At 44.3% G+C, this 27,747-nt stretch overlaps 1 protein-coding gene across 5 annotated transcripts in view; it reads left to right on the top strand.

The window, feature by feature from the left end:
• Window positions 1-27,747, top strand: part of fbrsl1 (fibrosin-like 1) — a 288,976-nt gene that overhangs the window by 188,546 nt on the left and 72,683 nt on the right. For all 5 annotated transcript variants that reach the window (XM_062384522.1, XM_062384540.1, XM_062384529.1 and 2 more), the window contains one exon: window positions 9,201-9,230. In XM_062384522.1, coding sequence (XP_062240506.1) covers window positions 9,201-9,230 — 30 coding nt within the window. The remainder of the gene's footprint in view (window positions 1-9,200; window positions 9,231-27,747) is intronic.

The raw sequence follows: 27,747 nt of genomic DNA on the forward strand, positions 1-27,747 counted from the left end.
GGCTGCCCACAGCTCTGTCCCTCACTTCACACTGCATTATGTCCCCTGGCATTGATTTATTGATATGGGAAAGTACTGTCAGGTACTGGGTGGTTAATATTACATATACATTATTTACATTCATACTATTTTCAATACATTTTTTTAAGTCAGATTAATAAAGTGAATCATTCGTCTGAGCTTTGGCATGCATTAATATATGTATATGAATATTCCTTGTTGAATATTTTGCTATAATAATCTGTTGATTGGTGTTTTCTCACATATAAGCCATATAAGACATTTTGCTTGATTGAGCTCAATAAATAGCTAAATTTAACTGTTTTAACACCAGTGGAGTGTTAAGCTGACACTGATAATTGCTTAAGTCGTGGCAGCGAGGTGGCTAAAATCATGTTTGATGTTTTGGAAGTCTTCCTTCACGTGCAGTGTGATGTCATTTAAAGTCCTGCTTGTGTCAGGGGATGTGCAGACACACGTGTATCTGGTGTATCTGTCCCACATCACCTGGAGTTACACGCATCCACTCTCTGCGAGGCTCCCCCAGCTCGCCTGATGTGCCCAGAGCAGGCCGGGAGAAAGAGAGATCCTTGTGAAACGGAGTTGTCAGCCATTCTGTTGAGTTTCATGGAATGTGAGATGAAACAAGAATAGCGTACAGCTGTTTCCTCCTTGACACAGAGGGAGGCAGGAGAAGAGCAAAAGAGAGAGGGAGGGGAGGAAGGGGGAGAGCGGGAGAGAGCTCTCCGCTCTGTGATGTGCACTGATGTAGCTGCAGCTCTAGGTCAAACGCTGCCAGTGTTTTGTGTTCATCTGCGTCTCGTCTCCCCAGTGCTCCTCTAAATTATTCACAGCCCGAAGATGTGCAATGTGGCTTGCCTCCTCCCTCCCTCGCTCCTCCTTCACTCTACACTGCTCCCTGTCTCTGTTTCTCTGTTTCCCATCCATTCCTTTTCTCTCTTGTGTGACGGCTTGTTTCAGAGTCAATGAACAGAAGTTTCTCCTTGCAAGCTGGTAACCCCCCCCCCCCCTCCCCCCACATACACACACCCCACCCTGTTCCCCATCCACTCATCTTCCATCAGCCACCCACCTTTCATCACTGACTTCATATCTCACACTCCTCCTTTCATCCCCGCTCATCCCTCGCTTCCATCTCCTGGCTGCCAGACTAGAGCCAGTTTTTTTCCCCTCTTCTTTAAGGGGGAGGCAGCCCAGCTGTTAGCATCAACTCCTCTGTAGCCCCTGCTTTTTCCTCTGCATCTCTCTACTTCCCTCTCTCTCTCATTCCATTGGATCCACAATCTAGGGGTCAGGCTGACAGGGTGTTTTTCCCCCGTCTGTGTTTTTTCTTCCCCTGGTCTCAACCCTTTAACGATTTCCAGTGACTTTGTGCTCATTTTATCTAGCCGCGTTTAGAGATAAAGCCTGAGTGCTCACCAAATCCTCAGGCCAGTTGATGGCACTGATTAAAAATGCGTCCGTCAGTCATTTCACCTTTAACAGATTGCCAGTCCTGTGAAGATAGGGGAAGATGCTAGGAACCAAGGGCATGGTCGGGCTTGGCTTAGTCAATGGTGATACGTACCATAAGATAATCACAGATTGTCAGCCATTAGAGATTTCCAGAATGTTTACTATATCACAATATAAGTTGATATTTTGATATCAAATTAAGTTAGTAAGTGACGTTATCCGGATGGGCTTATAAACAGCCTGTTTTGTAACCAATTATTATTATTATTATTAATAAGTATTAAATCCCATTTGACAGCAGGGGATGGAGGATGAGGTGTGCCCCTTATGGCCACCTGAGGAGAGAGAGTGGAGAGAGTTGAATCCAGTTCCAGCCATTGCCACAGGACACCCATTTGTAATTCTGTACGCTGCCTTCAACAACGTTTGATCATCGCAGAGAGGGGACAGGAGTTGCAGGGAGGGGGATGGGAGCCGAGGCTTTCTCCCTCTCATTTTGCTCCCCCCCAACACTCCCACCCCAAACCCCTCTACCCGCCCTCTCGCATTTGCTGTCACCCAGTATGAATGCCCCCTCTGGCCCGATGACAAGTCTAGCGTGAAACGCTTGGCTGCCCCCTGAAATTAGCAGTAGAGCCCCCCGGCAGCACATGCTTCTCATGACCAGCACACAGTGGGCTGCCGCCAGATTCTTTTCATTATGGCTGTGGCCTGCCAGCCCCCTGACTCTACCTCCTTCTGCCTCTTCTTCCATCCCACCCTCCCTCTCCGCCTCCTTCCCCCTGTGCGCCGGCCAGAGCTTAGTAAACAGCATCTGTAGTGCTCATCACATTACTGTCGTGGGGAGGAGAAGGAAGGAAGGAGCCAGGCTCTCAGTGGGCTTTTTTTTCTGTGTACCTTTGCGTGCATACACTTTGTGATTTTTGTACGAACACATATAGTATGGGGATGCATGCATATGTGCTGCGTGTACACGAGTCTCTGTGTTGGCTTGACAGGATTAGTGAGAGTGCGACAGAGCTACTAGTAGCAGTACAGAGAGCGAGAAAGAGCGAGAGAGGAGGGGAGTACCAGTACAGAGCGATGCCTGGAGGCTCAATCTGTTCCTCACTGAGCTACATCAGTGTTGGAGACGGTGGCTCGGGCCGCGGGGAAGCCTCCACTCGCTCCATCAAACTGTCAGGCAGCCAGCGGAGCTGCACAGGGAGACTCTCAGCTGCCCCCGGGGCCACTTCAAGTCAACATCCCATTTCCTTGCCTCCTCGCCTAATTTCTCCTACGCCCCGACTTAAATTTCCAATGCCCAGTGTCTGCTACTACAGCTCAGCCACACTGGGCCCGGAGCCATGTCAAAACACTGGGAGGTGCTGAGGGTTGTGTATGCGTGAACATCTGTGTGTGTGCTCATCTCTGAAGGTAAGAGAGCGAGCTAGCTACAGTCACATGGTCAACAGGGACAAGATGAAGCTGAAGGGAGTCTCATAAAAGAGAGATGGAAGAATAAATCAGTGGAGTTTTTTTTTTTCTCTCATTCTCTCTTACCTATGTCTCCATTTTTCTTCCATGACTATATTCATAACACAGTTGTATATTCCCTGTCCCTTCAGGTTTTCTTCCAGTTTTCCGCTTTCTCTCTGAGCTGAATAAATGCTCCCTCTTCCCTCGTACATCTGCCATTACTGTCTGTTTTTCCCTCGCCCAACTCCTCCAAGGATTGCACCGGCAGCCCAGCCGGCTCTGTCCCTCCCCCAGCGAGTGCTGAAGGCAAAGGTTGAGGGATTTCTTGTTGGAAAGGACAAGGCGGTCCTTTGATTTAGTGAAGCAGGGGGACAGCTCTTCAAGTTTACCCTCCACCGCTATCACCATCAATCTGTCCGAGGACCTCCTCCCCTTCCTCCTCTTTCGACCTCGCCACATACTTTGCATGGAAGTGAAACAGAGCCCTGCCAGGTCCCAGTGCTGTTTACATGGACTCTGGGTAATGTTAAATTCTGCTTAGCTTGGCCCCAAGTCAGGACTATATCTTTCCTCACCCCGGCTTGATTTACATGGCCCCTGCTGACTCTTCCCTGAAGTGTGTCAGCCCTGAACCAGAGGCCTCTGTGTCTGGATAATGCAAAGAGCATTTCTCCAAGCTTGTCTTCTCCAATCCTCTGTCTCTCTCCTTCTCTCTCTGTCCTCTTCAATGGGCCGCGGTGAAGGGAGATTTTGCCGAAGCCGTCTCTCTGTTTGCACAGCCTCCTAGGTCCCAAGCTCAAATATGGTTTTACGTGCGAGCCTGTCTCGGCTTCTCCTACTGGTCGATATCATTTCTACCCAGCAGAGTTTTTTCTCTCAATCTCATTCCCTCTAGAACTCACATCTTCACTGAGATCAATACTTTCCTAATCCAGAGCTCCTAGGCTGACCCAGGGTAATCAGCTGACTTCCCATGCTGCCTGCTGGGCAGGTCAGGGGTCAAATGGCTGTATAGATTTGTTCCTGTGATCAAATCACTTTGCTAGGTGGTGCTTTCAGATAAGACTAGTGAGGTCAAGAGCAATCACTTTTTTCTCTGTGTGGTTGAGAGAGTCATATGCAGTGGTGACATGTAAGCCATGTAAACCCTTATATTAATACAGCCCCACCACTCATACTCCAAAGGCTCTTTGCCCCAGTTATGTGCACAGTATATTTATTTCCTCATGTGGCAATTTCGATTCCTTACACACATGTAAGCACATGTACAAGCACACTCCATCGCCTCAGCCTTTGTTACTCATGACTTTTGAAGTTTGTTCCGGGAAGGATGAAAACATAAGGGGACGCAACCAACCATCTGCCTAATTGATATATTAGGAAAGCTGAAGTTAAGGTGAGGCTTCAGTTTTCACCACGAGGCCAAAGAAAACTTCAGATATCCTTCTGCTGTTTCAGGGCCAGCCGGGAGGTCCCTCAGTGGACCTGAGGCCCCGCTTCCACGCCCCATCAGAGTGGCCACAGCACTTACGTCCCTGCACCTCATCCCAGCCTCTGCAGGAGGGAAATTGGAGGAGGAAATTGGTGTTGTTCCACTTGTAGCTGACACCGCTTTGGTCCTCAACTATCTAAACGGACCATTACCCCCTCTGTGTGCTCTCTCACTAGGAGATCTGGGGCTGTCAGTGCTTTCTCCCTTACTATCAGGGGGTTCTCAGTCCACGTCCCCCCAGGGATTTCTTCTAAACTGAAGCCAGTTCTCCCTGCTCAGTAGGAAGTTTTTGCAATATCCGTCCGACACCATATTCGCTTGGACAAGGGATTAAGTAAAGAAGCTGCAGTCTCACGTTTTTTTTGTGGCCAATTTTCAATTCTTCATGTTTTTTTTTTATTATCTCTCAACATTTTCATTAAGTCACTAGTACAAAGCATTTTGTTTCATATATCATGGTGTAGTAGCTATATCCAAAATGTTACAATATAATCTGGTGATTACACAATTTACAATGACTTTGATTATAACCTTATAATCTTTCTCAAATTGTATTGTTAAAACACAAATGTAATATACAAATTTATTATCACATCTTATTCTTTTTCTTAGTTTATTTTGAGAAGGAGCTGACAGTGACATAACTTTTTTGCTCCAGATATCTCGTAGCAAGTACAGGTTGGAGATCAGTATTCATACAGACAGTCATTGACGCCATGCCAGCATTTGCTAGCTGGGCAAGTTCCTCCTCGGCCCCTCTCACTATCTCTCTGGGAGAACTCATGGCAGACTGTCCTCTGCGTGTGACAAGTGGAACTGTGTGATTCATTTGGCCAGTCGTTTTAATGTGCTCCGGGATGCACAACGCTTATCGTCTTCCCCTTGCACGTCTATCAGAATCTGCCAGAGAAAATATCCAGGAGGATCGAGACATCCATTCCATCCTCCCACTGTGTTTTTTTTTTTTTTTTTTTCGCCTCTTCCTCCTCACTGCTCAGCCCTGCCTCATTTTAAGGGCTGAGCTACAGGGTTGTGGAGGGGGCCAGCCCAGGTCGTGGCCCAGCTCCTGCCAGGACCGCCGCTGGAATACATCTCCAGTCTCTGAAGTGTTGAAAGCTATGTAAATGTCAAACGCATCTGTCTGATGTGCTGGCTGTGGGGAGGAGGGTTCGGAGGGAGGGCTGTGGAGGCGTTCGCTGAAGCTGGTCCCCTGTTACACTTCGTAGCTGGCGGTTGCCAGGTGCAGATGTTTCTGCTTGCTCCCTGCCTCCGAAGAGCCAGGCAGTTTTCTTTTTTTTTTCTTTTTTGGGGTTTGTGAACATCTATGAGAGAAACAATCCACAAGGGGCTTGGCTGCTGTCAGGCTGCTTAGTGAGAGCGTATCTCTACGATTTTAACAATGTCCCCTCTGACCACCAGACGTGCTGTGTAGGGAGGCTTCAGTTTGGGGTTTGATTTTCACCACTTGGTTTTCTTGTGCCGGCTGGCTGAGAGCCTTCACCCTGGTGAACATATTCACAGAACCATTGGGTGCTGAGTGACGTTGTCCTCCTCTAACACCCGTGCACTCTTCCAATCTTGTACTTTCATAGCTTCATTGCATTCCTTTCGTTGACTCAACCAAGTGTAATAGCCCAATAGGGCAGTCACTTACAGTACTGACAAAACCTGCTCTAACACCCTTTACATCCATCCATCCCCTCATTTCTATAGCATCCCCCCTGCCTTTTCTTTCTGTTGTTTTGTTCCCCCTTTCCACCTGCCTCTCTCTCCCCTGCTGGGCTGTGTCTCTCTCTGTCTGAGCCATAGCTGGTATTCCTCTTTATGCTCCGCTGCAGTGTATGCTTCTTGTAAAAGGATAAGCACCATGCTGTGCTCTTTTGATATTATTTTTCCTCCTCGCCAGCCCCAGTCTTGTGAGGCCTCATCTCTTGTGTCATGGTTACTGCAACAACAACAAGGCCAAGCTTGCACCCGGGGAATAGAGCGAGCCAGTTGTTCATCTCCATCACCTGGGGTTTAAACTCGTCCCTAGTAATAGAGAGGAGCTCACAACCGCTGTGAATCGCTGTCATCCGTTCAGCCGCATGCTAACAATACATTTACACCGGTTTCCTGGGGGCTGGGCGAAGTGGGAGATTGGATCAATTTTCCCTTTTTTTGTCATTTGAAGATGGATCCAGATGGAGAGAAACATTATTATGATTGTGATTCCTTTCAGATAAAATGCCAGAGTGGTAAGGGAAGAAATGGGTGGTGATTACAGGTTGTGATGTGGCCCTAACAAGCACTATAGAAATGTCTGACAATTAATTTGTCCAGGCTTTGCAGCGTGAATGGGGAATTGATTGACAAGACGCCTAAGCCACTTTGTCTTCTTAATGCCCTGCACTCTGTAATGAAGGTCTTTTGACAAGCGAAATCCCGGAAATTAGGGTTTGCAAACATTCCCCAGAAGAAAAGAGACATGTTGCGTGGCCGATATTTCTAATTTTCCTTTACGAGTGCATGTGGGTATTTACTTGCAGTTCAACATTGGAGAATTTTATTTCCTCATTTTGTTATTATTTGTCATCAATCTATTATGGGCCAAATATTTAGATATTTTCTTTTATTTGAATAGATATTTCAATAAGAAAACACTTTTAAATATTTTTTTTTTGGTTTCTCTAATAATATTAACTACACATTTCATAATATTTATACATGCAAAATGCATTTTTCATACCTTTCTGGAAATTAAGAATGCAGCAGGACATAATGTTTGAATACCACTGCAGAAATCAGGCAATTTTGTGTTGAGTTTATTGACCCCGGTTCTTGCTATTTTCCTCTCGCGGTGAATCCGCCGGAGAATCTCCTGTTCTGATGCCACATGGGCTCACTCGGACATTATCCAGAGTTTTTACCTGGGAACTGGCAGCAGAAACTCTAAACAATGTCTGAAGCACCTGACTCACATATCTGCGTTGTCACATACAGCCTCCCGGGATATTTTCAGGAGATAATCCGGACTTCAGTGCACGTCTGAAAGCAGCTTTAACAACAGTTTCTTGAGCCAGTAGAAAGCCTTATATCAAGCATCATTTCGAAAGTCTTCTTGTGACAGGTGCATATTCTTGTTCTCTGTCTAGTGTAAGGCTGCTTCAGTGTGAACAGTGGGAGCTTAGACATTTCTTATTCTTATTCTGCAGAGTAGAGATGCAAACACAACAACAAATCCCCCCTAAGGGGTCGAGTCAGGGCGTTTTTACTCAGACGTCTTTTGCCATGGAGGTCTCCTGCTGTATCCCTTGTCTCTGCGGAATGGGACGAGTCATTGTGCATCGAAGCCCCCCCCACTCTTCCCTCCTGAGAGAACTTGGCCGCTGAGCCCTTGCACTGATTACTCTCGTTACTTAATTATACATTTAGACCCACCGCACTTGCAACAAAGGGCCGCTATGCCTCCATTGACCCAGCTCCTTTTTCATTGTGCCCAGCTCTGAAAGGGAGTCAAACAAAATAAAGAGGGTCCACTTAAATATGTTGCCACAGGGACTTAATTGACAGATTGAAGGCAGTTTTTTCACCAGGGGCCTCTCCCTCTCTATTTGGCTCTTTGCTTGAATTGTTCTACAACTCATGCATCCTGCTGGGAGGTCCAGAGGGACCGGCCCGCGGTGGGTCCACTCCTGTTTCCACAACTTCACCAACTACTGTCTCGGGGGGGGGAGTTACCAGCCAAGAGCAGTGCGAGAAATGGAAGCAACGATGTTGTGAGTCGGATTTAAGTGAAGGAATGCAGTGATGTGTGCAATAACTATAAAAATATCAGTATTTCAACTTTATTCATAAAGAATAAAAAAGTCAATCAAAAACTCCAGGCCTGAAGTGTTATTGAAGTTACCTTGACTTCACACATTCGTTTAGACTCAGTGAATGTAATTTTCAGTATGTGTGTGAGTTTAATCATATTCTTTCTATTATTCTCTTTCTGAGACCCTCCGTATCTGCAGTATTCCCATAGTCTGTTTGTTAGTTACAAGGTCTGACTTTATTCTCTTTTTCTAAAAGCTGAACCTTGTCTCAAGATATTCGAGCCTGATCACTCCGTTCTGCGACTTCTTCTTAGCTGAATACAGGGTGATTTGGCCTTTGACCGAGCGAGACAAGGCATATTTCACCATACAAACCTCTCTTGTTATTTGGTTCCTTTATCCCTGCGGAAGTCCGACATACAAATTAAAGACTAGTTTGTCACAAGGCGGGTTTGAAATACCACACTTAATAGGCACCGTGTTGAGTATTCAAATAGACTAAGCACTCAGTGTCCTTGAGTTACCATCGTCCAATTTTAAAGCACCCTTAAAAGGCTAAATGACAAGCTCCAGCTGAATACAAAGTCATTGAACAGGCTCTTTATAATATATTCAGTGTATAGTATTATTCGTTCTCTAATCTTTTGTAAATTTGCAGCATTGAATTGCCACAGAAAGACCAGAATGGCATTCTGAGCGGCTGTGTGCTGCTTTTGAAACTTGAAAAACTCTCTTAGACTACCACACTCTCCTTTCCCTCTTCATCCTCTGCTGTTTGCACTGAAAGCTGTCAGTGAATGAGAGGTTGCACACAAAAATAACATCTGCACTGATTATGAGCTTGTGTGTGTGTGTGTGTGTGTGTGTGTGTGTATGCGTGTGCATGTACGTGTGTGTTTGTGTGTGTTTGTGCGTTGTGGTGGGGGGGGCAAATGAATAATTCCTTATATTTTCTGTCTCTGTTTCTTTTACAGTGTGACAGCGGGAGTGACATTGACGACAAGGTAAGGCTGCTTTTCCTGTGTTTATTCACCCACCACATGAAATGGCTGAGAATGTGAATAACAAATTTGTGCTCTTGAATAAAGGAGGGAGACAGTCATAGTGTGCCGTTAGCAGGGAAAAAAAGACGAGCGGTAAAAAGACACTCTTGCCGTCCTGATCATTTGCATCTTCCAGAGAAAGAAAGTGACAAGGGGAATGTGGTACAGGTAGAAGCTGGTTTTTCAGTGTTTAGTTTTTTGTTTTGCAGCATAAAAAGATAAAGCAACATGCCACCCATTATTTTTGGAGCATTTTATGTGTGAATATGTCTTGAATCTGCCTTGTAGCCTTGATCCCAGCAGATGTAACAAACTGAGCTTCAGGCTGCATCTACACAGTTTTAAAACACCCCAGTGTTTCGAGCTCCTAAAACAGAGAAGTTCGGAAACGCTGTTAGCACCGATTTAGATTTAAAAATGTGTATTCACTGACCTGATTTGTTCTTCTAAGTTGTGACTCGACTACCAGTGGTCAATGCGAAACGTAATAGATCTCGTGTTGATCATTTGTCTGTGCGTGTGTGCATGCTTGTGTATTTAATTGAATCGCTACTCACCTGTATCTGTTTGCTTCAGTCATATACTTAACAGCAATACTGTATCTCTAGTTTGACCTTGTTATCATTTGAGTATCATTATTTGAGAGCTTTTCGTTGCTGATTATGTTTCAGTCCCTCAAACACGTTCCTGTTTCTCTACTAAAATGAAGGTACAATGTAGAAAACACAGCCGGTTGTTTAACAAAGTTGATTAGAAAGTGTTTTACAACGCGGTTCCACAAGCCTAACCTAATCAGAGATGGAAAGCAGAAGGGACAGCTGCTCACTTGTGCTGTTTCCGTTCTGGCTGAGATGAAGTAGCTGAGAATCAGTTTATGAGACACTCTTTGAGGTCCATGAGCTTTGAAAGCATTTCTTAGTTTTACTCAGTGGCTAAATGTGATTGAGTGTAATCTTAATGTTTCCTCAGTAGTCGTCAGTGGACTTGGAAAATGAGAACTGCAGGTTGCACCAGCACCTGCTTGTGCTTCAGAAAAAAAAAAGAGGCATAAGGGTGTTTTATGTCCTACCCGGGATGTCATCAGGAGTTAAGCTTTTGACAATTGGACAGATGTAGTCTATCAGTTTCACCTCTGTGTGTTTGTTTATCACAGGCTTGGAGGTGGTTGGCTGATGGCAGCCACCTGGTTACAAGATGAAACGCCTTCGGGGAACCGTTTCCTAATTCCTCCACAGTTTAGCAATTACTTCCTGGTAAATGAATGAGATAGCATGCCTAATCTCCTGTAAGCTTAGCTCCCAGTTCTGTGGAAATGTCTGCTGCTCTTCCCTATAAATAATACATTGATAGCAGGCCCAATTTGCATTAACTGTAGCCTGGCAAGTCAATAGGCTTTAATCTCTTCATTGAAGCGGGAAGGAACCGAGGGCGCTAGCTAGCTGACACCACAGAGAGACGTAGCGGGCCTGTCAGTCACCATACGGCGCCCTGGCATCACTGTGGGGGGTAGAGAGGGAAGGGAAGCTCGCGCGGTGTTTCTTTTGCAGGGCCTTGTTTACCTCCCGCTTTATTAGTTACTAGAGACTTGTAACATTTCTACAAAATGTCACACAATTTGACATGTAATGTGTAAAAGTTTGGTACTTTTACACTAAACAACACAACTCAAAGAAACACGAGAGAAAAAAAAACAAGCAATCCGCTGGCAGTTTAGTGGAGCGGTTGCTGTTGAGGTGTTAGCTTCACTCTCTTCAGTAAAAACAGCTCCATATTTGGGGCCTGGCAGCAGCTATATTTGGCTGTTTGGGTGGACTGGGATATAGTTCAAGACGTGGTGGACTATTAGACGTGGCTGCCAAGTTTTCCGTTGTTTGTTGAGTTTTGTACCAATTATTACGCAGCCCACTGTCAAGTGCCAGACGTCTATTGAGACCCTTCTCCTCTCACACACTTAAGTCCTGAAGTGTTTTTTTTAGCTTGTCAAACATAAGTTTTTACATTGTAAATATATGACAGGTTCATAAGAGTTATTACAGTAAATGCAATACATGAAAAATACCAAGGTCACGTTACTAACACCACTTTTATTCCATGTTACAATGCATTGAGGGAAACATACTCAGTGGACTGTAAGTGAACTATTTTTAATACTGCACATATGACACTTAAACCATTAATGTGAATTCCAAAAACCAAGGCAGCAAAATACTTTGCAAAGGAAAAAGGTAATCACCAAAGCTGCTTCCAGACATGTACCGAGCTCTGGATAATGTCCTAACAAATGTCTCAGTCAGTTGCTGCGGATGCTCTCCAGAGTTTCTCCCTCCATCCTCCTAGAACTAGTAGTTCATAAAATGTCAGAGTGAGCCCATGTGAGAATGAAGGAGGCGATAATGCTGGGGATTCACCGCCAGCAAGTGGGCCTGCTGATGAAGTTTCTAACATGCAAAACTGAAAAAACAGAAGAAAACAGACATGTCAGATTGAAAAAGAAAAAGAGTGCCATAAATTTAGAAGACTGCAAAGACGTCTATTTGGAAAGACAGCAAGATTCAAGAGCTTTTTGTGATGCAGGCCGATGTCGGTGTCAATGTGCTGTTGGACAAAAACATGTGATCTCTGCGCTGGGATTAATAATAACGTCCTGCCTCTGCCTGCTGCAACACCCCTGGCCTGAGAGAGTTCTCTGTTGTTGTGAAAGCATGTGACCAGAGAATCTCCTGCCCTGTTCATCAAATGTGAAAATCAAAGTGCTGGGGAAGTCTGGACGCCATTGTGCGGACATTAACAGGAAAGTTGTTACCAAGGCTACAGCCACATAATCTGTTTCCTTAGCTACAGTGTGTAAAACTACTGACTTTCACTCCTACATCCTTTACTTTGTGTTTTTTTTTTTTTTGTCTCTTCAAGCTTTACACTCAGTTCTTATTTTCTATTCTCAACTCTAGCATGTTAAGGCTAAGTCTTGAACCTTTTGAGATTCAATGTTTGACTACAGGTCTGTAACAAAGCTCAGACAAGCTAACTACAGAACTATCATAGAAAATAAATACTGTATAGTCCCAAATATTCCTCTTAACTTGCTGCTATCTTCAAATCAGCAGAGCAGCATGTGACAAGACACAAACACTGGAACACAAAAACCTCCATGCAAACGCACACAAGATTGTAAAATCAGAGAAGACTTCAGAAAACCCTTTAAATGACTAATTTAGAACTCTATTTTGAAATCGTATGAGAGGCAGTACAAAGCAGCCAATATGATATCCCTTTCAAAACAACATCATTGGATAAAACAATTGGAAACAGTGCCACACCTAACATAGCAACACGTCATCAGTCACATACAATGTGAACACCACAATGTGTTTGACAGCTTATTATCAAAGTAAAAATAGATGCCCAAAGGTAACTTTTAATATTTTCTATTGTTATAATGGTAATGCTGCGCTCCCAGGAGGAGAGGTATTGAACAAAGAAAAGCATTCGTCCGTGGCCGACAGGAAACAAGGACCGAACAACAGCATGATTCCAAAACAAGTTTCACTGTTGTGGAATTTTTGGAAAACTGCTGCACGTGTCGTCTGGCAGGAGCGCGGGCAAGAGAGACGGAAAAAGAACATCTGGATAAAGGCTGAAGCGCGGCCGCTGACCTTTTCATTTCCTCCGAAACACACATTATCACAACGAAGGTGATGAGAGTTACGAATCATCCGTATCAAATTTTGCGGAGGAAACAAGAGGACTGGGGAGAAATGCTCTGACAGGCCGTCACTACAGGTAGAGAGAGAGAGAGAGGGAGAGGGAGAGGGAGAGAGGGTGGGAGAACAATTGGGTTCCATGAGGAGGAAGACAAACACTGTCATTTGTAATTGCCCGCACTCAGGAGAACTCGACAGCGATAATTTTCTGCCGCGTTTTCGCCCGAAACAGGTGCCAGCTCCTCGCGTATCTCTCCAATGAAAACAAAGCGTCCTTTCACATCAGATTAGCAGCCACCTGAACACCCACATTGTCGGGATTTCACAGATTAACGTAATTAGAATATTGCTTCCAGGTGTGCCCTCGGGGTGCAATCAGTTACACTGTGTTTGAACAGAAGTGACGCGTCGTCGCAGCAACAGCGGAGTCGCTGCAGATGGGTGTATGGGGGGGGGGGGTTCGCGAGGGCCCGCCTGTTCCGAGGCGACGCCGGAGATGGCGCGCAGCGATGTGCCTCCACCACACGTCAGACTTGAATTCTCCGGAGATCACCGGGTTCACCACCAGTTCAGCTGGAAAGACGTCGGCCCAGCCCGCGAGGAGCAGGCGATGGGGATCTGGGTTTTTGCGTGCGTCCTGATCGTTGGCCTTTCTCCTTGAGAGGCCTCTCGGATGTTGTTGAGATTACATGATGTCTCACAATGACAAGGATTCAGAAAGCGATTTCAATTTCTTGAAGGAACAGCCTTGATTTTGCACCGTCTGCACCCCGGGGCTGTCTCTGCTGTTATTGAAGCAGCACTTGGTGTGTTTGTAAATAGCCATGCTAAATGAGATGCTCATGAAGGAACTTACCACTTGCAATACAAGGACTGTGTCTGTTTGAGGCCATGCTGTAACACTGGGAGCATTATTTATTCTTGATTCTTGATTCAACTACTTTGAGCCACCTCATGTCTCATGTGTGACTGTCAGTTGATTCAAATGTTCTTACAAACCCCAGATTAACTGTTCAGCTCTTCACAAATATGAATGCTTGTGTAATAGGCATATCACAACTTTATCACATATTTGTGAATAGGACGTGTTATTTAATACACAGCCTGGTTCTGTATTATTCGTCTTTTGAATGTTTATTGACAAGGTAGACATTTTAGTTTTATTTGTCGTGAAATTGGAGATAAAAAGTAACATAATGAAAAGAATGACGAGCAACTTGCTAAACCTCTTTGAAAAGGGTCGAACTAGCGAGTCGACAACTTCACTTACACAACCGAATATCAAGCCAGCAGAACAGCACAAGACAAAGCAAACAGGCAAAGTGAAGTCTTAGTTGTCCAATAACAACACCAGGTCTTTTTGGTAACACCTAGCTTTCTTCTTTGTTTCCTCTGATAATGTCCTCTTATGTTTCTCTGGTGGCACTGCCCTGACCTGTTGTCTCTTATAGCTAGCTGTTAGCTCCAGCTGTTGGTGTGTGACGTAGGTTGTAAAGCAAGTAGTAATGCTCCAGCACAATACGTCAGAGTTACTAAGTGAAAAACGACCTACTGTTGCTTTAACATCTATTTTTTTGTGGTTTTATCGGTATGTATTTTGCCCTGAAAATTCCCAAACCATGACATAAACATAACACCGGGAAGTGTTCAAAGCATTTTTTTCAGCTACTACAATTGTTGAAAATCAGCTTCCAGCCCTCCCTGCTCCGCCTGTCCTATCCATCAACCACCCAATCCTGTCAACCTCTGACAATGTCTGAGGTACTCCAAGTCAAGTCGGTCATTTTCTTTCATTGGAGAGGCAGAGACAGACACAGAGTGGAATTTATCTGTCCTCCGTTTGTTCATGCACTCTCCTGAAGTGTCATCCTATCTCCATTAGGCCCCACTTTGCCGTCCTCGCAGGCTCATCCAGTTACCTCTATATTCTTTCGGCTGTGCAAATAATACAGTCGTGGTCTGTCTGAGCGCGAAACATTACCACGAGCCGCCTGTATTTCATGCAGCCCTTAACACGCCGGCCTCGTGTAAGGTGCATTACCACCGCCACTGCTGCATGGCGATAGCCGCAGCGGAGGACACCCAGGTCGGTTAATTCTATTGGGTCATATTTGCCAAGCAGAGTGTATCTGTCTCCGGGGGAGTCTCCGAGGACCATTACCACATCCTGTCTATGAGCTCTTTTATGGCTTGGGTCTACTCATCTGCCAGGGCAGTGCACAGGCTCTGATTGACACATTAATTCCTCCTCCACCCTCTTATCTCTCTGCTGTGTGCAGACTGAATGCCATATCACTGCGTCGGAGCGCCTCTGCCGGCTTATCGGTAATGGCTCGTCAGCTCGTGGAATCCTCGCAGCTGATGTATTGGCGGGTGCGCCCTGTGAAGCCGGCAGTGCATCTGCAAGAAAAAAAAACAAGCCCGCTGTGAGGATTTAAATGGAACCGTTAACACCACCACTCTTTTACTCTTTTAATTACTACCTGCTTTCTTTCGATTAATACCAGCGTTGTCAGGCTTTGCTCCGCCTCTGTCGCATCTTGGAAAAGGAAGAACAAATTGTCACATATATATATTTATTTATTCATGTAGGTATGCCCCCACCCCTGCTACATCCCCTGCTGCTCTGAAAGATCCAGATTGGTCTCTGAGCATCATCCTATTCAATAACAAACAGGCCACCCACCAGGCCGCTGACACCCCAACGTTTTTTTTTTTTTTTATGGACGTGAAAAATGGACGGGCTTAATGTTTCGACACAAGTGATCATCCGTCCTCATCTCTTTAATGAAATTAGATTAAGTGCACCTGGGAAAGAGCTGAGAAAGCAGAATGCCTCGCCACCTCCTTTAATCTAAAACCAATTTGCCAGTAATATTCCTTTCCCCCCCCCCAGCCTGGGATTCGTCGGCCCCCAGTCAAAATGGAGGAGGGAACGAGATGAGACCAGAGCTGACTGGTTGCATTCGGCTCCCCACAGGCACTGTGAAATTAGAACTGACACCGGCAACACAGGCCTTAATATGGAGATGTCATTTTTCTCCTCTTGATTTTGTCTCAGTCTCTCTCTCCCTCCCTCCTTCCCATTTCTTTTTTCTCAGTCATGGCACTTCATCTTTTTACTCCAGTTTCCTCTTTTTGGTTAAAGAAAGAACAACTCATGAAAAAAAAGGTTTGGAAAAATTTGAAGAAACTTTGAAACGATGAATCATTACCGCCTAATTTCGGTAACGCTCGGATTTATGGCCTCCAGTAAGTTTAAGTCAGGTTTATGTTTATGTTTTAATCATCTTTTAAAAGAAAGTAATGAGCCGGGAAGAAACATGTTTCCATCAGGTGTCCTTATGATGTACCGCACATCTTCCTGTTACAATGAACCTGGAAACATTTATCCCTTTAATTTCTATTGAGCTGTTTGCAACATTTCTGGTCAGCTCCAAATTGTGTGGGAAGGCTAATGTTTTTTCCTCTTTCTTTTCATGGTCGTGAGGCCATTCATCTGTTGTGCATTAAGCACACAAGTATGCGGTGTTCAGGGAGCATGTGTGGATTTGTCTCTGCAGTGAAGAAGGACGCCCTCAGTCTTAGCAGTTTGTATTGTGTGGGTTTGTGTGCGCGCTTGGAGGGTGGAGAGTGTAAGGGCATGTTCAGCGGTGAAACCCAGCCCCAGTGCATGTTGGGAAGAAGAGGCGTGATGACAGAGAAAGACTTGGAGCTTCTGCGGGGCCAGCCAGCAGACAGCCGACTGACATCAGCAAACACGGCTTGTCAGTAGCGATGCATGTCACAGCGCGAAGCAGGGACAGCCGACATCGCCGTGGCGTCATGGATGTGGCACCACAATAGCCTGGTCCAGATTCTTTCTTAAAGGTTAGCGATGATGTTGGCATGGCAGATGAAAATAGAAGGGTTGCCGCAAATAAAGCCACAGCAGCCACTCAGAACGGAGGTGTGAAAACATAGCATGGCATCAACCCTGCAATCTTCTTTCACTTACTGCCTCCTCTCTTTGCGAAGCTGTTGGTGTTGGCAGGGCCTGTTAATAAAACAAATAGTTGTGCCTTTGTTGTTAAAATCACAACACACACCCTCGCCCATCTGTCTCCGAAAAAACACCAGTGCCCTGCGAACTCTTTGAGAAAACCCTGTCACCACTCAGCCATGTTTAACAGCGTGCCATTATTGTTATTGTGGGAGTTATTGTTGGCTGGATGAACACCACGTTTCGGAATGTGTTTTTCCTCCACCTCGACCAGATCCATTTTTAGAGGCGGCCGCCCTCAAACACTGTTTGTCTCACCTGAGAGTTTTCAGCCACGGCCAGGTGAAATGCTCGATTGCACAATTTTCTGCTCGAGAGCTCGTCACTTCAGTGATACAGTGATAGATACAGTGTGGCGTGCCATATCAAACCGGACCATTTGAGAAGTGTGAGTGTGGTGCCACATTACATCTACCTGGTCCTGGATGTATCTGTAGAATACTGCACTGTATTGTCGACTATTATTGTACATTTTTATTATTTTTAGACACCATATATTTGCTGTTAGTGAAAGACTCTCTCTTTCTACTCTTTTTTTTAATATGAACGTAGAATACATTTCCTGTGTATAACATCATATACCCTCCAAAATAACTATATCACAAAGCATTAACACTAAACATTAAACATGTTTTCGTCTGAAATAACTTCTATGTTTTGAATGATGGACTCTGAAGGTGAATAGATAGTTTTGGTGTCCGCTAGTCTATGGACTGGGGTTGGCTATGGAGGTCTAGATTACGCACAGACTCCGATGTTGACGTTTACGTGCAGCCCAAAATATCTGACCGTGCTAACTGTACACATCGACTCCGCATGCAACACTTTCCAGCTTAGGGGTTGAAGAAGATGATGAAGAACATGGATGCCTCTTTTGAAAAGCGGTTCAATAGGAGAACTCGGTTGTGATGAGTCTTCTTGATTTAAATGGTTTCACTTTATAGTACCACCACTTACTGGAATGGAATGTTAGATCAGGTATCCATGCGTTGAATGCCATACCAACGCTGAACCTCATTTTTGTAAGAGTAACCTTGGACATGTATTTTCGTCCAGAACAATTATGCAACTCGTGAGCGCTAATACTGAATAGCAAGTTAAGCATAACCCGTTACCCAGGGCATAACTATGAGACACAAAGTTACACAGGCAAGTAAACTGATGAACCTTGTTCTCAGCGTGTGTCTACTGGGCTCTAAGGCAGCATGGCACACCATTTGTTGTTTTGAAGTGGCCTGGGTTTGAATAACAATCCAAGCACTATGTACATTTTTCCACATGAGTAATAAAAGTAAAATTAACTCCATATTGGGTGCATATGGTCTGTTTAAAGACAGGGGGGAGGAAAGACACAAATGTTTTTGTGTACGTGCAAGATGTAAGATTTGAGTGTTTCTGATTGTGTATAAACATAATGCTTAAGTGGGTTTTTATTCAATAAACATGGTTGGACTGTAATTACTTACACATTTCCTCTGGCTGGAAATGCAAGACAGACATTGTGTGCGTTTAGAGCTGGCGCACCAAGACTAGTGTCTGTCCCAGCCTTGGCTCGTCTGATCAAGACTTCCTAACGCAAGAAGACTTGCTTTTCCTTCACAACAAATGGCATACGCAATCATGGATAAATATAGAATTCCCTGTTGTTATTAGGAATCAGTGCCATTGTGGATAATATTTCCCTGAAGAAGCATTGCTTCCTCTTTGGCCGTGAATACATCAGTACTAAATGGAGCTTAGGTCCGCTGTGGTTGCAACACGAATGTTTAGAGAGCCTCAATTCCCTGCTCAGACAAAGAAGCCAGTCAGCAATGTAGAACACCATTCATGTTTTTTATAGAGACATTTTTTTAGGAAAATCAACACACATTAATCATGAAGTCATAGGCCTTTGTTATTTCTTGAGGCTCTGTATTTTGTCTCCATTTTCTAAAAATGCCCCACTGCAGCCAAGTTTCACAACTCGGCTGTGAGCTCTGAGTCTGAGCCGCTCTCCCACCCACCGAGAGAAACATATTCCATCTTTCTTTCACTAACCACTTGAGCATCTCCAAGTCAATTTAAACATTCGGATGCCTGTGGACGGGCTTGCGACTGCCAGACCTCAAGCCTTGCAGGCCCACTTGGGCTCTGGAGGGAACTTTCCATGGGCGAATGTGTATGTGATGTGGAAAGCTGAGAACCCTGGAGAGCCGGCTGAGCTCAGGCCCAAACACACACAGGGGCCAGCTGCCTTCAATTAAGCCAGAAACCCTGCCTCTGCCGTCCCTTATGCACAGAACCATCCTGCTTTGATGTGCACCAGCCAGGGGAAAAGGTGCAGAGCTTGAAAGATTACAGGAGAAAAAAAATAATGATTATATCAAAGGCTGCTTCATAAAAGTTAACAGGGGGATTTTTAGGCTCAGGGGGCAGCGGGGAACAGGTATTAACGATGGCTGTCATTCATGTTCATTTGCCAGTTATTTTCCCTTCGTCTTTTCTGCAAGCTTTAATTAGTAGACACACCTGGCCTTTCTCCCAAGTTAACCGTGGAACTCTCCCTGCCACTTTTGTTTTTACGGGCACTGAGGATCAAGTGTGAGTCATGCGGGGCACAGTGGCACAACTGACGGTGTCATGCTTGTCAGATTCAGGCCCGACACACAGAAGAAGTGCAGCAGCTCTCGGATATGTATGTGGTCTGGAACCACAGACAAAGACCAGCATTGGAACTGTCCCCCTGCCAAGCACTACAGACGCGGGCGGCATGGGCATCTATTAAATTAATTTGACTTCATTAGTGCAGACCTGCTAGGCCTTGGGTGCCCACAGAGATGCCAGGGGGTGGGAGGAAGGGGGGGTGGCGGTGGTTGAGTGGCATCCGCCGCTGTGCTGTGAGGAGAGCGAACACATGGCACTGACAGGCGGAATATGGCTCCAGTTCTTACACCGGGACGGCTGCCAAACAAAGGCAACATGCGTCACTGGCTTTAGGGGAGCTCAATCAACACCCGGTCGGAGCATTAACGCCATGTGCGCCACGCCACATCAGTGAGAAGGCTGCGGGTCGCCGGGCAGCCTGCAAGTCATGCGTGTGCACACAGTGAATGTGGCAGTGGGATATGATACAGAGACGGTGCCAAGGGGTTGACTCACTGCCATCACCTTTGTGACTGCTGCCAGAAACGCTCATGTTATCAGGTTACAAAGCTCGTATCTATCTCCTGTTATTGACTGGAAATAATATATGTCACAATATTTTTTAATAATAGTTATCGTTAGTGACTGACTGCTCCCGGCTTCGGTCTTAGAGTGTTGTTGTGTTTGTACTTCCTGCTGGTAATGAAATCAGGTAAATCACAGGCAGACAGAAAGACATTGCATTGTGTTGAAAACATGTCACTCTAATAAGCACATTTCTAGATGAAATACTCCACTTCGTAAGAGGCACGAGTGGTGCTAGCTCATCCTCACAACGTCGGTGACTGCTTTGGATTGGAAATAGATAGCTGCTTCCGAGTTGAAATTTGATCTTAATCTGTTATAGACTGGGTGGCTTGGCTTTCTCCTTCTCCTTTCCCTCTCAGCCATCTTCTGTCAGCTAATGTGAACTCCACTACTTATTTTGGAAAGGTTTGCTTCGCTTTGCCCAACAGCACCTTAACAGCTTTTCTAACCTGCAACCTTCCACCAGTCACCAGCCCGCTTCTGTAACCTCGAGGCAACCTCTGCCAGCTTCTGGTGCTGACCCTCACTCTGCCGGGAGTGGTGCACCTGATAAATACAGAAGTGTGGAAATAAATGAATAATGAGAGGCATTAAGTCCGGATAGGGCTGGAGGGTAGCCCGAGGGTGGTAAGTGTTCCGTCTGACAGCAGCAAACACTTTGATCAGAGGGCCCCGTCTGAAGATCGCTTCCACATCTGCACGGGGGGAACGAGCTGTAAACTGCCAAGAAGCATTTTAATGACAGTTGGATTATAAAATGAAAGAGGGCTCCAGATGGCAGGCAGTGCAGCGGCTGCGGTTCGGGGGAGGCTGTTTAAACTGCTTTTTTATTGATAAAATATGGGGTGAAAAATTGCATAGGGCTTATTAGGCGTCCCGCTGTGATGTTGCTCAGCTGGCCAAGCTGTTCGCCGTGGCCCCCGTCCAAACATGCCTCCATAAATTTTTAGCTGTACCTTTAAATCTGTAAGAACCCTGCTTGTTAAGTTCACCCTTGCTCCACCAAACCCTCCCACACCGTATTTGTCCTTTGAAAGACTTGCTTGTGTCCGTGTTATTTTGTATTTTTTTAGACCGTCTGGATGAAAGCAATGTTGGTAGCTCGATATAGGCCAAGGAGGGTTGGAGGGGGCTTCCCACATAGCATGCTCATTATCGTCTGCCAAGAACCAGAACTTAGCCCTTAAACAACTTAATTCCTGCATGATTTCATTAGCTTTACTCTCCCAGTGATAAAACGAGACCAGCCTTATTAATTCAAGGTTCTGCTTTCCACCTAGATCCACAGGGTACCATTCAAGGCAGGAATACTCATCTGGGCATTGACATTTAGTAACTGGCTGCAATAGCGGCCAGAAGGGAGAAACAGTTGGACTAGCTGTGAGTCGACTACCAAGTTGTAGCCCCAATTGTATGAATAGTCATCTGCAACAGAATATGCTGCAATAAGAGAGGTCATTTTAGGCCCATTGGAGAAGATGTGGCAAGACAAGGGTTTGCTCAGTAATTCCCTTTCAGAGGTGCCAGCTGGAAGGTTGAGGAACGCACATGTTAGATAGAAGTCACGATGATTCATTAAAGGAACGGGCGCAATAATGACATGTTTAAGTGATTTACAGCGGTCAAAATCAAGTTGTCACTTTTTGAATAACTGTCCCCCAGTTAATATTACCTCATACTAAATTGGTCCCATGCACATCTTTGATCTGGAGCTCAAATTGAATTTGTCTGAAATGGGAATAGGCCTGATTCTAAAGCTGGGGAAAAGTCATGGTCTCAATAAAAGGGATCAGTGAAAAGCCATCTTGACTCCATCAAAATCCATACATGTCACCCGATGGCTCTCTCCCCACAGAGCGGGCTCCTTTCAGCTGAGATATATTGTTGGCTCTCGCTGCTCTCAGCGCTAATTTAAAATCCATTTAGGTTGATAGGCTGATTGACTAAAACGCTGTTGTGACGGCTTCACAAAAATGCCGCCCTGTTTTGTTTTTTTCGTGCTCCCTTCAGCGAACAGGCAGCCCCAATTTATATTCCATAACTACCACTTCAAGGCCAACCTGCCGTCCCCTTTCCACCCTCACACCTATCAGCAGCATCAAAGACAATTACTGTCGACATCACATCAAATTACAACTGTTGGTTTGCTTGTTTGTCTCATTATGTGACTTGAAAACTGCCATCTCCCTCCCAGAAAAGGTCCCCTCCCATCTGCTCTCCTCCCTTTGCCCATCCTTCTGGGCCCATACACACACACACACACACACACACACACACACACACACAAACACACACACAAACATCCCCTTCCAGCACAGAGAGGAGAAGGGACAGGCAGCCGACAGCCTAATTGACTAATTTGTAATTGTGAATGAGAAAAAGCTGAGTTGTTGGATGTGTTATAATTCAACAGAGAGTGGCAGCTCTGAGCCGGACCATGACGTTTCAACCACAAATCTCTCGCTCCCTCCTCCTTCCTGTCCCTCTCCTTGAAACGCTTTCTCTCCTCCCCTCCGTGGAGAATAGTCAGAAGGGAAGGTGATGGGAGAGATGCTTTCGGCACATTCGGCTGCTCAAAGCTCCTGGCTCTGTCATATTGCTTTTTCTTTCCTTTCCACACGATCCCCCCTCGCATCCCTACCTCCCCTCTTCTTCTACCTTCCTCACGTGGATCCCATAGGATGAAATAGGAAAAGTATCTCAGAGCATTCAGATGCGTTTGAAGTGCAGGACAGATGGGGGGCCCGGGGGACTGTAAAAAATGAATCGAGTCTAGTAATAGGAGAGATGTTTTGAATCCTCTCCCCATAAGTTATTTATCAGGGGCCCTTAGTGGTGAAGGAAGACTTCAGAGTGCTCCCTTAATGTAGCATCTGATGACTAGTAGGGGGGCTGTTCCAGGAAGTACTGCTGTAAAACAGGAGGGGAACATTAGCAGGGAAGTCTCTCAGGACCCATGCAAAGGAGAGGAACGGCACACAGGGCAGCTATTTCCCAGCATGCAACTCAGGACAGAGAAGAAAGCTGCACAAGAAGACTTCTCGGAGCCTCCCACCAGCCCATGATATCACACAAGGAACAGAGCAAGACGCTCTGTTCTACAACTCCCACCAGGCTAGGTAGTGCAAATAGTTTTGAAAATAAATAAATAACATGAAACAAAGGTAAAAAAAAAACTGAATAACAGACAACGACTGCTGCATTTTGTCATATACATGTAATTTTTAACACGTAGTTAGCTATTGATTGTAAACAATGAATTGGCTCTCTTTGCTTACTATGTGCATATAACTTTGTTAAGGTCACAGCAACGACCTGAGCAGTGAGACAGTTAACTCCGCACATAACTGAAAGACAAAGCACTAAACTATATATAAAGAAAAGTGTTGAGAGGTTTAAGTGGCAGACAGGAAAGATTTAGTGCCACAACTGTGACAATTTTCAAACAATCTTGAAATCAAAAAACCCTAATAAGGCTCACTAACATCTGGCATTTGTCTGCAACGGGAATGGATTCAATCAGCGTCCACTCCCAGGTCAAAGGACTTTGTAGTAGACAGAGATTTTTATCAGCTCTGATAGACAGAAATGATCCGGTTGCCAATTTCCTAAGACAGGAAGGCGACGCTGTGTGTATCTGCATGTTTTGTAGGAGATTTTAGTATATGTATTTTTTGATATACCTTATTTTGTTAAAAAAACATGTCTTTTTAACAATGAACAGCACTTTTCCTATATTAACAATCACTCAAAGCAATTTACATTAGAAGTCACATAATCATACAATGTTTCCATACACAGCCCCTCTATCACTCACCATACACACACTGTCTAGAGCAATTTATGTACTACCGACATTGTGGTTAGTGGTCGACCCGCTCTACCTCCTGAGCCACAGCTGCTCTAAAATTATTCATCAAAAGAAAGAATAATAACCATTGGAAGCAATAAAAATGGAGCATTTCAATAAATCTAGTGATTATGCTAATACCTGCCATGTGTCTATCTTTTCTATGCCAGAATCATCAAAGACCAGCAATTAACGAGGAATCCAAACACTAACGTGATTTGTTATCAGCTCTCGAATGTCACCCAATATTATCATGTTCTTCGGCATGTAATCGCTAAACTGCATCACATCCATAATATCAGAAATGAGCACCAGTAACTAGCTCATTTTTGCTTTTAATGATAATCACTGGTCTCGCCACAATGAAACACTGTACACTCATGATCACAAACACCAGTAATGGGCTGAGCCAACCAGGGAAGTCTCTGATCACAGGAGACTAATGGCCTCTGAACTGATCACTGAAGCTAATAAAGACCAGCTAACGACATAGCCGCTTTGTTTGTGCTAATTGCTCTCCCTGGACCTTGCCGTGGCCCGTGTCTCCCGAGCATCTGTCACCAGGCATATTCCCCGACACAGCTCAGACCCTGGCCCCAGCCTCAGAGCCGGGCACACCGCCAGAAACAATTGTCCTCTGGTGTCCTTTTACTACAGTGAGGTTTGAAAAGACCTTGTCTTGGTATATTGTTTGTTTTGCTAGATTTACATGCTAGACCATTTACAGATGAAGAGCTCCAACCGGTGGAGTCTAAATATAATTCAGTGTTGGTATTTCACTGTCTATAGCTAATCATCAGTGAAGGCAATATTGACTTTATTGGTAACCTCTGAAGACCATGCATTCTTTTATGAGTTCACCCTTAGGCATGTGCACTCATCTTCAGCACATCGATACTCTTTGTACAGCCAAATCAATACTGTCAATGAAAACTAACAACAGCTACTATAGGCATATTGAAAATAGACAGAGTAGTAGTGAGAGTGTTTTTGACCCAAATATCTCACATCCACGTTTTAGAAAAATCGTATTGTTTTATGGAAAGTATCAAAAAAACTGAGCAACCAAGCCAAACATGTATTGTCTGGTGAGTGTGAAGCCTGGTTCAGTTCCCAGCATGAGTGTAGCTATCAGCGACATAATACTCAAAACAGTAATACTTTGAGGTGCAGACTATTTGACTTATAAAAAATGTATATAAATACATTTAGAACTTATGTGGTATGTGTTTTACTATTGTGTACATCTGTTAATCTCTTTTAAATGACAAAATGATATGCTCCACTTTATATTAGATGGTTTCATGCCCATAAAAGTAGATATGAGACAAAGTCAGCATTACAAAGACACACTATTGTTGAATTTCTATGAAGTTTTTCAATTTCCAATTATAAATTCAGATTTTTTTTAATTTTGACTCATTCGTCGCTCACTGAAGCTTCCATTCCACTGAACTAAAAACGAGGCAAGTATTTGTGTGGAATGACAATAATACTTTTATGTTCCCTAAATTGATACATGAAACAAACATAAATGCCATATTTCCAATGTGTTTTCTACATTATGTTTCAATGTTTGACGTTTGATTGGCTGAAGCTTTTTTAATTGTGCAATCTTGTTGGTTATCTTCTTCTGCAATAGTTTGAATGGCACCTGAAAGTTGAAATCGCACAACCATCACTATATCTTGATGAACCAGCTTGTCCATTCATTCATTAAAGAGCTATATACTGATATAAATGCATTAATATAATTGAAATGTAAAAAAACTGACAATCAATTGTGGAAGGTAATATTCGATTGTAGAGAAAAAAAGCCACCCCACTGCAGCGGTCTGCCTCATGAGTTCTGGCATGGGACTGAGGCGCAATACTGATTAGACTGCATGATGGACAGGAGTCACTCAATGTCACTTTCATTGATTGAAAAGTAAATGTAGGTCAAGCTGAAATGAGTGAATAATTCAACAACATCAGTGCGATAATGATGGCAGAGGGATCACAACCCAAGTCAGAAGCAGAGAGAATGATCTGCGCAACAAGCAATTTTAAAAGCCCTCTTAGGAAAATACGTTGGATATTGTTCAGTAGACGAGAAATTACTAGACTCTGAAGGCTTCGTATTCATATTCAGGCTTCGTAAACCAAAGTTAGCCTAGACTTCCAGCACCAGCCCACAAATTTGCATTCAACTATGAGCATGGCCTAATGTCTAGAACTCCACTCATACAACCACCCCTTGACTTTTACACAGTAATCTGTAGGCACTTTTGATGTTGTAATACATATATCTATACAAGCATTGTGTCTCTTGTATTGGTTGACCCTCTTTAGGACATCCATCCATCCATCCATCCATCCAGTTATCCCTCTATCAATCTATCCATCTATCCATCTATCCATTCATCCATTTAGATATTACTGATTTGCGTATTGTGTAATGGTCGCAGGGGAGCTGTAGGCAATCCCAGCTGACTTTGGACGATAGGTGGGGTACATACAGAGACAAACTAAAAAACCACACTCACATTCACACCTATGGGCAAATTTAAGTGGCCAATTAATCAAAACTGTAGTTCTTTGGACTGTGGGAGGCAGTCTGACTACCTGGAGAAAACTCAAGCAGTCATGGGGAGAAAATGCAAACTCCACACACACATTTTAAACCCACAGTTTGTGCTTTGGGGAGGAGTAATCAATCTTAATCTTTGCCCATTTTTGACAGCACTAATATTCACATTATATTATGTGGGTGGAGATGTGTTAAATTGCAATTTGTTTTGCCAGATTTCTTAAAGTGGCGTTGGTTAGTGAGCAGCTCCCAGGTGCTGCAATTTGCACATATCAGTGCAATGGAGCAGGTGGGAATGATTGACATCTCCTGATCCACTTTCCTTTGAAATGGTGCCTGTCCTGATTCTGTTTATTGAACAGATTTATGTCCTGTCAACACTAATGCTGATATTTTGCAAAACAAACAAGAGTCACTAAACAGAGATTTTTCAAACAAATGTTTGTGTACGTGTGAAATTGAGCGTTGGTGAAAACAATGACGTCAAAGCCTGTTTTTTCCGCATAACCCATGTTGCTGTGTGTAATGAGCATTTGCCAGAAACAACAACAACAAAGACAAAGACACTATATATATATCGGTTCCTCTACTTTTGGTTAAGTTAGGTTAATTACAATTTTTACATTACCGCCATTCGCAGGCGTCTGCCTTGCCCAATAGTACTTGGACGATAATGTTCTCCTCTGATATTTGACAAATCAATGATGTAGACTTCGGCATGCTTGTTTTGAGTGTTTGTGGTTTTCTGTGTTTAGCCTGAGATACTTTGTCAAACAAAGGTCGTGTGGACAGAGGCGTATTAGAAGTGTGGAATAAAACCTACACCAGAAATTGGTTACACCTTTTGAAGCAAAAAAGCTAAATGCCCACCATACTTGAGAAAAAGTCATAAAGCAAGAAAGTGTGCTGAATGAAGATTGGGGATTTTAAGAAAAACTAATTTTCAGAAGTAACACAACTCCCTTGGCAATATTGGAAATTGTAATGGTCTTACAGGGCCCAAAGTGGAAACTTTAAAACTGCATTAATAAATAGAAAAAACCTGGTAAATACTAAGAATATGGGAAGCTGGGGTTATGCTGGGATATTCCACTCTAAAATCT

The sequence above is a fragment of the Platichthys flesus genome, chromosome 3 (assembly GCF_949316205.1).
Source record: "Platichthys flesus chromosome 3, fPlaFle2.1, whole genome shotgun sequence".
Classification (NCBI taxonomy): Eukaryota; Metazoa; Chordata; class Actinopteri; order Pleuronectiformes; family Pleuronectidae; genus Platichthys; species Platichthys flesus.